This window comes from Neofelis nebulosa, chromosome 10 (assembly GCF_028018385.1).
Source record: "Neofelis nebulosa isolate mNeoNeb1 chromosome 10, mNeoNeb1.pri, whole genome shotgun sequence".
Taxonomy (NCBI): Eukaryota; Metazoa; Chordata; class Mammalia; order Carnivora; family Felidae; genus Neofelis; species Neofelis nebulosa.
In genome coordinates this window covers 54,573,369-54,589,106 of record NC_080791.1, presented here as the reverse complement: position 1 = coordinate 54,589,106, position 15,738 = coordinate 54,573,369, and the positions used below count along the sequence as shown (strand labels likewise).

Below are 15,738 nucleotides of genomic sequence, written 5' to 3'. Positions count from 1 at the left end.
TGTGGATTATCAAATGAGCTAGCTGACTGCCTTTATAAAGCAAGCTACACTTTGGGGGGAAGACTGTGAGATAGCAGGTAAAAGTTACAGCAGCAGCAAATGAAGGTAATAAGACCAACCAGGAGACATTGCTTAGATTTTCTCATACTAAGTACGAATGGGCATCAAATCCTACTGCTTAATTTTCGGAAGATTCTCTTGAACACACCCACTTTCTTGCATAATGAATGCCCCAGTTCAGGCCTCACTGGCTCTCCTAGTCTCTACTGCAACAGTATAGACCTTAATTCCTTCTTCTTAGTGTTACCAGGGCATTTTTTCTGAAATAAAAATCTGATCATACTTATCTCTCCTTGATGGCTCTCTTACCACCTATAAGGAAGAATTCAAATTCCCTACTCAAATAGGCCAAACAGTTCACAGTTCAGCCTCAACCCACTTTTATAGCTTCATCTCCTACCACTCTCCCACTCTCATGTTCATACTTTGTCCTTGCTTGCATTTGGTTCTTTGCCTGAAATACCTTTCTCTGCATGTCCAACCCTAAGTTACCTTCCAAGGACTTGCCCGATAACCCAAATCCCTAACCCAACTAAAATGCCCCTCCACAGTGTTCTTGTATTGCTCGGAATATACCTTGATCTACTTTACTGTATCACTGGCTCCAATGTCTGTATTCTGACAGAGCTGAGCTCCATCTAAGGAGAGTTTGGCTCACTCACCTTTTCTCTTCAGTTTGGTACACAGTAGGCATGAAAAACTGTTTAGCAATAGATTAATCAAAGAAGGTACACATAAATATAAATAAACATAAACTTACTGTCTTGATTTTGAGCCCCCTTTTAAAGATTGGGTTCAACTCCATTCTTACCTCCTCCAAGAAGCATTCTCCAACTGCTTTAAGACGACATTGCAGTGGTATATCGAAAAGGGAGGCATTTCTTATGACTGTAAGTTATGACTCTTATGACATAGTTCAGCATTTAAATGCTCTTTATCTCACCGGTATTAATTCCGCCCACCAAAGAGATGACATGGGTAACTAGACCAGTTCTTAGAATCTTCTTGTACTCACTACATACTGAGTAAGGTACATATCCTCCACAATAATTGGGCCAATATTTATTCAGAGTAGGTTTTGATAAATGTTTTAGATCAAGAGTGGGCAAACTTTTCCTGTAAAAGGACAGATAATAAATTAGGCGTGGCAGGTCATATGGTCTCTGTTGCAACTAGTCAACTGTGCTGCTATAGTGCAAAAGCAGCAACAGGCAATATATAAACAAATGAACATGGCTGTGTTCCAATAACACTTTTTTTCTGGACCATGAATTCAGACTGTATCATTTTCATGTGTCATGAAATAAGATTCTTGTTTTGATTTTTTTCCCAATCATTTAAAAATGAAAAATAAAATTCTTAGTAGGCAGTATAAAAACAAGAAGCACGCCAAATTTGACCTACAGGTCACAGTTTGCCAATTCCTGCTTTAGAAAGATATATTAACCTGTACTGGAAGACAATTTTGCTATCAAATTCCCAAGTAAAACGTTAACACACATTTCACAATACCTGCGTTCAGCACGCTCCTTCTTCTTTAAGGCCACATCCAAATCCTGCAACTGTTCTTCTAATTTCTCACACAGTAGTTTCTGGAAGAGCAAAACATAAGTGTTACTATTATTATTATTTTTAAAGTAAGCTCTATGCCCAATGCGAAGCTTGAACTCATGATCAAGGGTCATATGCTCTACCAACTAAGCCAGCCAGGAGCCCCCAGGAATGTCATTTTTAACACCTTTCCACAATCATTTATCCCTTGAATTTTAGTTAGGTCATGGATACTGTGCTATTATGAGAGCCGATAAGGGGCCACAGAGTAAGGAAACACTGAGATGCTCCTTCTGTTTAATTAAATCAAGAGGTGCCCTGGCCTCCACTGTACTAAAGATGGGCACAGTTATCTCTGAAGTAATGCACATGTTAGGGAAACTTAAAGCCTCATCAAGAAATACATCCTATGCCTATCTAGCTGGTAGTAATGAATGTTTAAAATAGCATTTGGCTCCACATGCTTACATGATAGTGATTAAAACGTTTTAAAAACCCCACAACATTTTTAAGGGAGAAAGTTCTACATAAAATATAATATAATGGTGCCAATCACTATTTTTCAAAAGCGGATGTCAAAAAATTACAAAACCATGCCACATGGTTACTGGGTCAAAAAAGAGCTGAAGAATGTAACTGATAAAGCTATGTTAAGCCAAGGAAGTCCACTTTACTGGGAAATGCGATAATGCCCATCATTTCTAAAGTGAAATGAGACTGGACTTGTAAGAGAGAGACCCCTTGGGTATGGTGGCATAAAAAGAACCTATTCTTCAGCTTTCAAAAGAAATTTACCTGAGTCAAGATAGAAGAGAAATATAATCCATGTTTCTATTCATAGTAGCATCATAGTGCTACATAATTCATAATACCATCCATAAAACTGACAAGAAGGAGGTAGGTAGAAATGGAAAAGAGGATGAAACAAGAACAGGAAGAAACTTATTTCTTCCCTCACAAATCATTTTAACTTGGGGCCATTTTTGCCTGTTAACAAGTGTGAAAAAATTAAGAGATTATAATTTTATAAAAATTAGAGGTCCTTGAGAAATAAATGCTCTGGGAGTAAAAAAAAAAAAGGTTTAAAAGATATTAATAAAAGGTAGTTTTCCAATAGTCTCAAAATTCACAGAACTTCAAACAAAAGATAAATAATATTTAGAAATTGCTTCGAAGATTAAAAATGTTTAGTGGCTGTCAAGAAGTCTCATTAATTGGACTATAAAACTGAAGACTACAAACAAAGCTATGCTGGGTCATACATGTTGGCAAGGCGGGCAGAACCATTCTCCATCAGGGATGATCATCAGAGGAGGGCGAAGGCAGGCAGTGTGGTATCCACTGTCACAAGAGTCACACAGAAGAATCTGAAATAAACCACAGGTTAATGTCAACCTAACTGTAACTAAAATTCAATGATTCTGAAGTTAAAGACATTTCAATATTTTTTAGAACTGTACTAAGAAATATGCTATACCAAAGTATCTTTATTTGCCTAAAACTAAAAAACTCTGTAATGAGGGACCTAACATGTCAGTTTTTTAAAAAGTAAAATAAAATCATTTACAAAACGCTGACCTGCAAAATTTGGTGAAAAATTACAAATTCTTCTGAACTAGAGTTATAATCCTTTTTTAGTGTTCCTCAAGGGCTATAATAATATATTCTTTTTATAATAAAGTTTTATAGCTCAAGGATCATAAACTTCCCTACCACACAGAAGATTTTAAAAATACACATAAATCCCACTTTAAATAGCATTTCAATTGCTGGTCTGTAAGAAACATGATTCTTTTTATCATGTCAATTCAAATAAGAAAGGGATGAAGGTATAAGGAATGAAGCTATACTTAAGGGCCATCATGTTCGCAAGCAAAGGCTAATAATTAGCCTTAAGTTGTCACTTTATGTTATCAGAGTTTAAGATGACCAATTCTCTAAAACTTGAAACGTACACTCAGGAATGTTTAACTTAAAAAAACCTTATTTTTAAATAATTTTAGATTTACAGAAGAGTTGCAAAGACAGTAGAGTTTTCATAAATCTTTTATCCTGCTTCCATTCATGTTAACATCTTACATAGCCATGGGACATTTATCAAAATTAAGAAATTAACATCAGTACATTTAACCAATAAACCATATTCAGATTTCACCAGCTTTTCCACTAATGTCCTTTTTCTGATTCCAGAAAAATCCAGGATATTATATCCCATTTAACCATGTTTTCTCAATCTCCTCTGATCTGTAATAACTTGGTCTTTCTGTTTTCCATGACTTTGACAATTTTGAAGAGTACTAGTCAGATATTATGTAGACTGCCCCTCATTTTGGGTTTGTCTGAAGTCTTCTCTTGATTAGACTGAGGTTATGCGTTTTGGAGAAGAATTCAACAGAGGTGAAGTGCCCTGCTCACTGCATCATATCTGGGAGTACATGACACCACTATGACTTATTAGTAGTAATATTAACCTTGATTACTTGATTATGATAGTATCTGTTGGTTTTCATCACTGTAAAGTTACTGCTTTTCACTTTCCATACCTATTCTCATTAGAAAGGACAAGTCCAGCCCACATTCAAGGGGAGGAGAATTAAGCTCCACTTTCTAGAGGGAGGAGTATCAAAGAATTTGGAGATATAAGCTAAAATCAACCACAGTAATTAATAAATTTCACCCACTAATTTTAGCACTCATCAGTGCTACAATTATTGCTTACAACAGCTGTTACGGTGGTGTTCTAATGATGATTCGCTATTTCCACGCCGCCTACTATTTGAAATTCTGTGAAGAAAATATGCCCTTCTCCTTCCATTTATTTGTTTTTCAATCACTTCTTTATATCAGGATTAACTAATGAAGATTTATTTTCTTTAGGCTAGAACCTAAACTATTAATTTATTGTTCAAGTTGCCCCAGCCACAGACACACTGGGAGTTTTTCCAGGTAGGCTCCTGTGTCCTTAACACTCATTTGCATCTTTTCTTTGAAAGCACTTTTTTACTCTCTGACACTTCAGGACAGGATGGTCCAGGCACACCTTATATTTTCCCTGCCCAAGCCTTTGAACTAGCCATTTCTCCTAGAAGCCCTGGTTCCATGATTGGAGAATGGTATTTAGAAACCACCATCTAGGTACTGAATGCTATGATACTAGGTATGACCACTTCTAAGCTCTCTCAGAGGACAGAGCTAGGAAGCAGACGTATGTATAGCAACCTATGCATACACAGGTATCTATATTAAAATAAACAAACATCAGTTCATACTAGTATCTCCAATTCTAAGCCAGAACCACAGGGCTCATTCTAGCCTTTGTGCTTGCTTATCTCTTAACTTCTTTTCTCTGACACTGAGAAAGCTGGCTCCAATTCTCTATACTTCATTTATGTGTTTAACTGTAGTATATACGTAAAGCATTTTCTAAACTGCTCACACGAACCATGGAGGGTAGAGGAGGGTGGTGGGATGTGCCTCCATGTGCAACGATTTAGAAGTGAAAAACTATCTTTCCCTTTCTCCATACAATGCATCATCACCATTTGCTGCCAATACCCAGAATTCCATACTAAGTCATGTTAGTGTTACACTTGAGTTATATGACTGACTGATCACACAGGCATATGTGGACTAACCTGGGCACCTGATTTCATTTATCACATTGTTTCCAAGATAAAACATAATCTAAATTTTAAATAACAAAATTAAAAGTAAACTTTTGGAATGCAACTTTTTAAAAATGATGTTTGTCTCTATTCTGCAATAAATATAAAATTCCATTAAAATAAACTACTAGGTAAGGTTTCCAAGCCTCAGGAATAATGCATTTACTTTGACTAAAACATCTGGAACACCCCATAGAGTTCTATACTTATAAATGAATTTATTTTTCTGCTGTAAGCTCAGTCAGGACAGGGACCATGTCTTTCTAATTCAGAATCATTTCTCTACCACATAACATATAGTTGTTGCTTGACATTTTGATTTGATGATTATTCTTTTTTTTTTTTAATTTTTTTTTAACGTTTATTTATTTTTGAGACAGAGAGAGACAGAGCATGAACGGGGGAGGGTCAGAGAGAGGGAGACACAGAATCTGAAACAGGCTCCAGGCTCTGAGCTGTCAGCCCAGAGCCCGACGCAGGGCTCAAACTCACGGACCGCGAGATCATGACCTGAGCCGAAGTCGGCCGCTCAACCGACTGAGCCACCCAGGCGCCCCATTTGATGATTATTCTTAAACACTGGGCACAAGAAATCCACATTTGGATCTTCAGTTTCCAATGTCATTCCTTTTTAGCACAGTAACCAGCAACGGGATTTTCAGAGCAGTCATTAAAATAACGAAATAAATGAAAGTCCTGTGTGTATTCCAAGGAGGGTGCAACTTCTCCATCTCCTCAGTATCATCTCTGCTCACCTCATTTTACGTCTCATTTCCTCACACCCCTTTTGTTGTTGACATCTATTGCTGCCTCAGTTAAAGTGCACTCTCTTATTTTAAAAAGATACAGAAATGGCCAGGAAAAAACACACGTGTTAGTTTTTCATTTGGAGAGCAGAAAAAAACCACTATCGCAAATCTCTTCTTGGCTTCACACAAAAATCTTGACCTAATTTTCACAGCCTGATGATCATAAAAATTCTTGGAAGGGTCTTTTCAGCATAATTTCAACATATATTCTTCTCAGAGCTAAAGTCATTCTCTGGTTCTAAGTTTTATCTTTTACTTGAATTCTCTGAAACTGCGGGGATATGATAAACATCATTGATACATTTAATTTCCAGGTACGATTTTAACATCAAGGAAGAAAAGAACAAGTAAACCACAAATAACTTTAAACTAGCACATACTAGAGGTCAGGAATTGTGGTAGGTCAACTTTACATAACTTACTAAAAACAGCCCTCAAAAGAAGTATGTGGTATTATTTTCATTTTATAACAAAGAAATTAAGATACAAACTAGAGCACCTAATAAAGGGTGAAAGCAGGACCTCCATCCAAGTGTGTCCTGCTCCAATGCTTTTCCCATTACCCCACAGAGCTTTCTAGGAAAAAGAGTCTTGGAGAACTACCTCGGATGAATTTTCCAAACTTTAATGGATTCCAAAAAGTTTCTGCTACACAAAATTCTACCTACGTGGAACCATCTTTCTTTACTTTTCTTTCTACTTAGTAGTTGGAAATTGCCTCTCAAGTCAGATCTATTAAAAAAAAAAAAAAAGGCTGGTTGTATAGAATGGGGCATTCATTTACAAGAGTGTTTCTTCAACAGGCTCTCTAGAAAGCACTTATGAACTGCAAAAAATATATAAACAGGTTAGGAACTGGTTTTCCTGATTTAGGCTATCTTTGAAGAACTTCCTGGGTAAGAAAGTACCATGTAAATCTCACTATTCTTCTGAATATATATGGTCTATAATTTATCTTCTTAATTGCTTTTTTTTTTTTTTTCCTTTAAGACTGCCTATTTCCCAAAGTGTAAAGCCCTACTAGGTTACTACTTGACTTAAATGTTTCCACAGAAGGCAATAAGGCCATTAGGCCTTCTTTAAAGTTGGCACTTCAGAAATATCATTATGAATTAACTGAAAGGGAAAGAAGAAACATTTAAAGAAAAAGAAGAGAATAAAAATATTTGACTAATTCACTGATTGTGAGAAGAGGTTAAGAGTGTATCCTTAAGTAGAGGAAATAGCAATATATAAACCAAGTAGAATGAAAGCAGAATTGGGTTATTATTTGAGAAACAAAGATTATTTTGTACACATAAGTTGCGCAGCAATAAAAAAATTTCAAATCATGATCAAACCTAGAAGAGTTAGACTGCCTTTGGGTAACCACAACATGCCAGTAAGATGAAGACTGTCCATTTAGATCAGGTACATACTAGTTCAGGATGGTTTGGAAGGCCACATTTTTTGCACGGTTCATCATCATCTGCTAGGATGGCTTCTTCGCTTTCTTTTTCTTCCTCTTCTTCTGAAGCTGCAGATGATTTTTCACTGTCCGACCCTTCACTTTCATCATTGCTAGAATATTTCCACCTGCCACGTGTTCGAGAACCAGTCCATCGAACTTTGCCTTTGGGTTTTACCTTGTATAAAATTAAAAATTGGGATAATTTGGTATAATGAGAACGTTAAAAAACAAACTTCTGATTATATGTCCGTGTTTAGTCAATATATAAGAAGAAAAGGAAAATTATTATATCTTTATCACAGATCTACCTACTATTAAATTTTGGTACATATTTTCATAACTTATTCTATTTTTGTTGGAGGGGATTATAATTAACAATCTCTCTTTTAAATATTTTCCCTAGTGAAAAAATATTATTTACATCACTGTAGATGACTGTATGATATGCCATCACATAGCTGTATTTATCTAATCTCTTACTAGACAGACATTTAGGTAGTTTCCCAGTTTTTCACTTTCATAAAAAAATGGGTCCTTCTAAATATAAATTTTTGCAAACCTCTGTGGTTAGGATAAATTCCTTGAAGAGGATTCTGGGTCAAAGGCCATGCACATTTTAAAGGCTCTATTTATAATAGAGCACTGACTATATTCTCACATATTGTTAACATAAAAATTTAAATTCCCATATTAGAGGTGAATGTAAAATTTTTTATAGGTCAGAACTTCATATAAAAATCCTGACAAATATTGAAATATATTATTCAGAGAATAAGTTTATAATGTTGTAAACTGCTTTTTTACTCCCTGGTTTCACAGTCTTTTAATTCATATTTCAGTTCATTCCTATAGTATAAGTCCCCATCAAAGACCAAAATAATTCTAACAACAGAAGGGGAAATTATTTTTAAGAATTAAAATTTCAGTATTTTAGGGAAGAAAGGATCACTTACTATGAAGAACAATCTGATCACTTAAATAAATTAAAAACAAAAGTAGCACTTTTAATTATAACAAACTCCTATAAACGTGCCAAAGACTTGTCAAGGTCTGGCTTAAAAAGAAGAGTTATAGGAAAAAGAATTCTGGCTTCTAAGACTAATGATTAAAATGGGGGAAAATAGACACTCTCATACTTAGTAATGAGAGGGTATACGAACGGGGCCTTTTGGGGAGGGCAATGTGGCAATAGCTATCAAAACTTAAAATACACATGCCCCTTGACCCAGCAATGCCAATTCTAGGAGTCTATTCTAAAGAAATACTCACTTATGTCCAAAAGGATCTTCAATGCAGCATTGCCTGTAATAGTGAAAAATTGGAAACAACCTAAATGTCAATCAATAAGGGAGTGGTTAATAAACTGAGGTACATCCACACTATGGAATACTATGTAGCCATCAATAACCAAAAGGTAGACTACCATGTACAGACATGGAAAGAGTTCAGAGACACACTGATAAGTGAAACATTCACAGAAAAATGAACATATTCGATTTAATTTATTGTTTCAGTGAACAGGTAAATATTTATGAACATACCCATGAATGTATGGAAAAAGAACTGGAAAGAGATGTTACAAGTGTTTCTATTAACAGTGTGTATGGGGTATTTTCAGTTTTCAATCCTACAGGCTGGGTATCACCTACAGTTTACATAGAAAATATATTCCCGTAATGCCTGTAACAGAGAAAAAATTTAAAAGATGACAAGATTGTACAGTCCGAAAATTTAATGTCTGTTGACAACTATTGAGAAAAGACAACACAGACAAAGGAAGAAAGATACCTTTTTTTTTTTTAAAGTTCTCTTTGAATGACTTCTGTTTAGCCAAACCAAGAGTTACACTTAGACCCAATTATTTCTAATAAAAATTAAAACTTGAAATAGGAGAAATTTTACCTTGCTTACTTTAGAATTTGTCTCCTTCTCTGTTTTTTTCAAATTTTCTTTTTTGTCTGCTTTCTGTGAAGCTGCTGACTCTTCTTCCACTTCATCTTCTCCTTCCCCTCTTTTTTTATCAGCTTTCTGATCTCTGATCTCAGCCACTTTTGCTGTGGGTCTAGATATTCTTGGAGACCGCCTCAAGGTACGACCTACGTTTGTTTTCTCTTCTTCCTTTTCTGTCTTCTCTTGCTTGGTTTCTGGTTCTAGAATTTGAGGAGGAGAATCTGGCTTCTTCTTCCGACTGGATATCCTAATTGTTAATTTGATGCCCTCTTTCTGCCTTTCAGAGGTTATCTCTGTGTTTTCTGAGGCAGTGGTTTCTTCCTCAGGAATCAACTTATATTTAAATTTGCTTTTTTGCATAGAACCCTTTGTCTCAGAAGGATCCTCTGTGCCAGAGGTCTGGGCATTGTCCAGATTATCCGTTTCTACCTTTGTGGATTCAGAATCCTTTTTTAGAATTTCTGGGTCTGTTTTTTCCAGGGAATGACCTTCAATGGAACTTGTACTCTGACATTCTACCACTTCTTTTTCTGAGGCTAACTTCTCACAGTGGTCAGTCATGTTAGACGGTGCAGAAGTTTCCGCTGCCTCAGGAGAGACTGACTTCACTGATTCTAGAGTATACTTCGGAACCTCCTCTGGTATTGGACTCAATCTTTGTGCGTCCTTATCAAGAAAAGTTTTTTTGGACTTCTCTAACTTTTCAAGACATTCTAGGACTGGTGGGCGTTTATCCTTTTTACTTTTGGGAGACTTCTCGTCAACCTTCAGGGTACAAGATTCAGTGGCAGATAAAGCAGTTTTCAAAGAGAGATCCTTTGCCATCTCAGAAGTCTCAAGAGAGATTTCCATTTCTGGAGGACCAGTTTCCTCTAACTGTCCTTTTTGATTCTGGGTCTCTAAGACTGATACTGAATTATCTGCATCTTTCCCTACAGGGACCACTTCCTTCTCAAGATCACCTATTTTCATATTCGTTATGACAGAATTTAAGGACTCTGCTCCATTTCCCTCCATGATGACGCTCCTGTCTTTAGAGGGGCTACAGCTATCTTCCTTTGTATCATAAAACTTTGTCTCCATTTGTTCTGTTTTAAAATTTGGAGTTACCTTTTCATCACTAACTTCTCCATTTACCAGTTGTTTCCCTTCATGACCCAAAATAGTGATTGTGGAGATCCTTTTACAAGTCTCTTCCTCTTGTTTTATTTCATCTTTCAAAAACTCTTTTGTTGGAGTAACGGATTTACACAAAGGTCCTTTGATTGGACTGTCAAAATCATCACTCAGTTTAATTTCTCGTTTTTTTAGTGGAATCTTGGCCTGCTGGTCATTTTTAAGTTTCTCGGTTTCTTCAGTCGACTTCTCAGTGATCTCTTGAGAAGACCTGACACTGCCACCAAACTCTAGCCTCTCTGGCTCTAGCTTCTCTGTGCTACTTTTGATATCTTTTGGATCTGCTCTAAATTCCTTAACTTCAACTTTAGTGGGTTTGACATTTTCCTTGAAGGAATCGCTTTCTTCTTTAATAATCCTTTTATCCTCACTTTCTGGCAGAGGTTTTTCTAGCTTGACTATGACAGGCAGTTTCACAAGTTCCTTTTCATCCTCCTTTTCTACTTTCACAGTAGCCTCTTCCAGAGCACTGGGTGTAGAGCAGGTTTCTGAATTTATTGGCTGCTCTTCACTTTTCATCTTTTCATTTTCCTTCTGGTCCTCTAAAAATCAGGAAAAGATTTACATAAATCTAAGCATTCAAGATTATAAAACATAAGAGGGTAAATATAATATATATTCCCACTTGCAATTTTTGCTCTTAAAAAGAGGTGGCTTGTCAATGGACATTTGACCAAAAACTAAAACAAAAACAAGAAACCTCAAATCTGACAGTGAAGGAAATTACCAAACTCTGAAGCACAGCTTCTAAATATTAAGAAACAGTTACTCAGGGGCACCTGGGTGGCTCAGTCGGTTGAGCATCCAGTTGATTTTGGCTCAGGTTATGATCGCAACAGTTTTATGAGTTCGAGCCCCGCGCTGGGCTCTACACTGCCCTGGCTGCACAGAGTCTGCTTGGGCTTCTCCCTCCCTCTCTGCTCCTCCCCTGTTTGTGCTCCGTCTCACAATAAATAAGTAAACTTAACAAAAAAAAAAAAGAAAAAGAAAAGAAAAGAAAAGAAAAAATAAAAATAAACAATTATTCAGAAAGCTTCAGGTTTATGCTTTATACTTTTAGCTTCAGTGTTCTCAATGGAATGAAAATGTTTATACAATTCAAATAATTTATTCAAGCTCAAGTGATGGCTCAAAAATATGAACTAAAAATACTACCTAAAACATTTCCAAAAGACCATATTTGTTTTAAAAAGTGACAAATGTTCCTCCTTGCAAGTCAGTGAGGACTTCATTTCAGAGAGGTAACATGAGCATGGCAGTGGGAAAATGTTTGTTTTATGCTTTATACAGATTATAAAAGTAACACAATTCTGTACAGAAAATGAAACATATGCCCACAAAAAGAATAAAATGTCCACAATACTCATCCCCAGAGGCAATCACTATTAATATTTGAGGTTACTTCATTCCAGTGTTGTGTATTTTTGACAAAGTTGGGATCACATTGCCTCATTTTTTCATTGAAACATTAGCACTTTATGATATTTAATGCCTTTTACAGAAATCAGACTTAATTATATAATACTCCTCAATGTGGTTATATTACAATTTACTTTATCAAATGCCATTAGTTAACATTTCAGAAATTAATATGTTATAAACTATATATGTTTATCATCAATTCCTCTTTTTACCTTAATTGGCTATGTATTTGTAACTTTTTTTTTTTTAATTTTTTTTATTTTTGGGACAGAGAGAGACAGAGCATGAACGGGGGAGGGGCAGCTCCGAGCCGTCAGCCCAGAGCCCGACGCGGGGCTCGAACTCACGGACCGCGAGATCGTGACCTGGCTGAAGTCGGACGCTTAACCGACTGCGCCACCCAGGCGCCCCTGTATTTGTAACTTTTATGGAGTACTCAATAGTGCAAAAACCGTATTTGGTAAAGAGCAGAACCTCTAAATGGGATTACAGAGATTGCATACACAATGTAAACCAGTGCTCAGAGAATTTGAGCAGAGTGTTTTCAGAGAATTCATTAAGTACTAATTTTACCTACACTTCCCATTATTTCACACTATCCTTACAACTAAAACAAAACAAAACAAAACAAACCTTAGCTCTAAATGAAGTTTTAGCAAAGTAGTAATTTTTTGGTAATGTTTATTTACTTATTTTTGAGAGAGAGCAAGCAGGGAAGGAGCAGAGAGGAAGAGAGAGAATCCCAAGCAGTCCCCACACTCAGTGCAGAGCCCAATGCAGGGCTCGATTTCATGAAACGCGAGATCATGACCTGAGCTGAGCCAAGAGTCAGACGCTTAACCAACTGAGCTGCCCAGGCGCCCCAGAAAAGTAGTAATTTTTATAGATGATTTTGCACACATTATGCCAAGTTGATAAACCAGTATTACAATGTATTTCATAGGTATAAAATGGAACACATAGAAGCGATATGAAGACATGTGTTTTAAAAAAAGAATGCAGTATCTTTAAAAGAGTTAATATTTTAATTATAAATCACTATTTCCTTTACTTCATTCATGTTACAACCAAACCATTCAAGAACTACCAAGAAACATTCAGAACCTGAGAACAGAGTATCAGTATTGCTCTTCCCCCTCTACATTGTCATTGATTTAATGTAAGCATTCCACTAGGGAAATTAAAGACATGACAATAGTGATCTAATTTGTGTGTCTTCTTCCCACTGATAAAGTAGCCTTAGTAAATTCCTGATCATTGAGATGGGTTAGCATATCAGGAAATCTAATTAAATGAACATCTTGGTTAACAATTAAAATACTGATTACAATTTTAGAAAATAACTTCAAGTTGGGGCCCCTAGGTGGCTCAATCAGTTGAGTGTCCGACTTCAGCTCAGGTCATGATCTCGTGGTTTGTGGGTTCAAGCCCCATATTGGGCTTGCTGCTGTCACTGCGGAGCCCACTTCGGGTCCTCTGTCCCCCATCTCTGTGCCCCTTCCCAGCTGTGCTCTCTCTCAAAAATAAACATAAAAAAAAATCTTAAAAAAAAAAAAAAACCACTTCAACTTAACACTAAGGGTTTATTAAACACAAACTAATATTCTTCTATATGTTTTTGTTCAGAAAACAACTCAGGATTTCACTGTGGCTCTGACCCAAGGTAAAAGGACACTGTATTTTTTGGGGGGGATGGTGAAGGAGAAAGATCTCCTCCATTATTTGAAATGATTCCAATTTGGTAACAACATGACAGAAGAAACTGAGGGAATAACACTAATAGTTCAAGGCTCCCAGGTTCACGAATCCTAATTCACTTGGTGGTAGATTTTGTGTATGTCTCAAAACAAACTCTGCTCCTCATTTCTTCATTTATAAATAAAGCAGCTGAAAAATTATACTTCACTGGCTTATATTTCTCCTAACCCCAAAATGTTAAATTCTTAGTATTTCTGTGTTTGGCTCAGTTCTTTTCAGACATGAAAACAATGATTACTCTAGCTCTCCTAGATTACATGGATATATCCCTAAAACCACAGAGAAAACAGAATCATGACAGAATATGAACCTCCAAGCACAATCATAACTGGTAAAAAGATCATTCAGTTATATAAGCATTTTCCCAAAGTTTTCTCAAAAAGAAACTATAAAAGAGATGCAAATGAATTTCAGAGACATAAAATTTAAACAAACAAAACTTAGGGAAAAACTCACTTTAAAATCACAATCCCGCAGCAACACTGTTTGTCAAACAAGTTACTTCAAGAGAAGCATTATCTATTGCAGGTTTTTAAAGTGATTCATTCATTTTCTCAACAAATATTTACTGATCAGCTATTGTGTGCTTTCCCAAACATCCCAACCACAATCACTATGGGATAGAACATTGGATGTTCTATAAAAGTTAACTATAAAGGACATCGCTAAGTATTTATCCAGTACAGACCTATCCCTTCTATTGAGCTTCACTTTATTGTGCTTTTGCAGATACTGCATTTTGTTCAAATTGAAGGTCTGTGGCAACCCTGCCTCGAGCAAGTCTATTGGTGACATTTTCCCAAAAGCATTTGCTCACTTCATGTCTCTGTCACATTTTGGTAAATCTCACAATATTTCATTATTATTATATTTTTTATAGTGATCTGTGATCAGTGCTCATTTGATGTTACTACTGTAATTGCTTTGGGGCTCCATGAATCACACCCATTTAAGATGGCAAACGTAACTGATAAGTGTGTGTGTTCTGACTACTCTACCAAATGGCCATTTCTTCTTCTCTTTCCTTCTCTTTGGGCCATCCCATTTCCTGAGACATACCAATGCTGAAATTAGGCCAGCTAATAACCTTACAATGGTCTTTAAGTGTTCCAGTGAAAGAAAGAGTCACATATCTCTCAAATTAAATCAAAAGCTAGAAATGATTAAGCTTAGCGAGTATGGCACATCAAAAGCCGAGACAGGTCAACAACGAGGTCTCTTACACCAAACAGTGGGTCAACTTGTGAATACAAAAGAAAAGTCCTTGAAAGAAATTAAAAGTGCCACTCCAGAGAACATACACATGATAAAAAAGGAAAACAGCCTATTGCTGATATGGAGAAAGTTTTAACGGTCTGGACAGAAGATCAAACCAGCCACAATATTCCCTTAATCCAAAGTCTAACCACAGTAAGGCCTAACTCTCCTCAATTCTATGAAGGCTGAGAGAGGTGAAGAAGCTGCAGAGGCTCTTGAAGAGGCTGGTTCATGAGGTTTAAGGAAAGAAGCTGTGGACACAGAACATAAAGATGCAAGGCGAAGCAGTAAATGCTGATGCAGAAGCTATAGCCAGTTATCCAAAAGGCATAGCTAAGACAATTCATGAAGGTGGCCACACCAAACCACAGATTTTCAATGCAGATAAAATAAGCCTTAATGGAAGAAGGTGCCATGTAGGACTTCAATAGCTAGAGAGAAGTCAATGCCAGGCTTCAAAGCTTCAAAGGACAGGATGACTCTCTTGTTAGGGGCTAATACAATTGGTGACTTTTAAGTTGTTCATTTACCCTTCTGAGAATCACAGGGCCCTTGAGAATTATGCTAAATCTACTCTGCCTGTGCTCCATGAATGGTACAACAAAGCCTGGATGAGAGCACATGGCTTGCAACATGGTTT

General features: G+C 36.5%; 1 protein-coding gene across 4 annotated transcripts in view; it reads right to left on the bottom strand.

Moving 5' to 3' along the window:
• The window catches only part of RSF1 (remodeling and spacing factor 1), a 161,520-nt gene that overhangs the window by 27,878 nt on the left and 117,904 nt on the right, over positions 1 to 15,738 (bottom strand). For 3 of the 4 annotated variants that reach the window (XM_058687660.1, XM_058687663.1, XM_058687662.1), the window contains exons 6-9: positions 9,438 to 11,203; positions 7,504 to 7,710; positions 2,874 to 2,978; positions 1,573 to 1,652 (exon numbers count right to left, since the gene is read on the bottom strand). In XM_058687660.1, coding sequence (XP_058543643.1) covers positions 1,573 to 1,652; positions 2,874 to 2,978; positions 7,504 to 7,710; positions 9,438 to 11,203 — 2,158 coding nt within the window. The remainder of the gene's footprint in view (positions 1 to 1,572; positions 1,653 to 2,873; positions 2,979 to 7,503; positions 7,711 to 9,437; positions 11,204 to 15,738) is intronic. The other variant, XM_058687661.1, reaches the window with a different exon arrangement.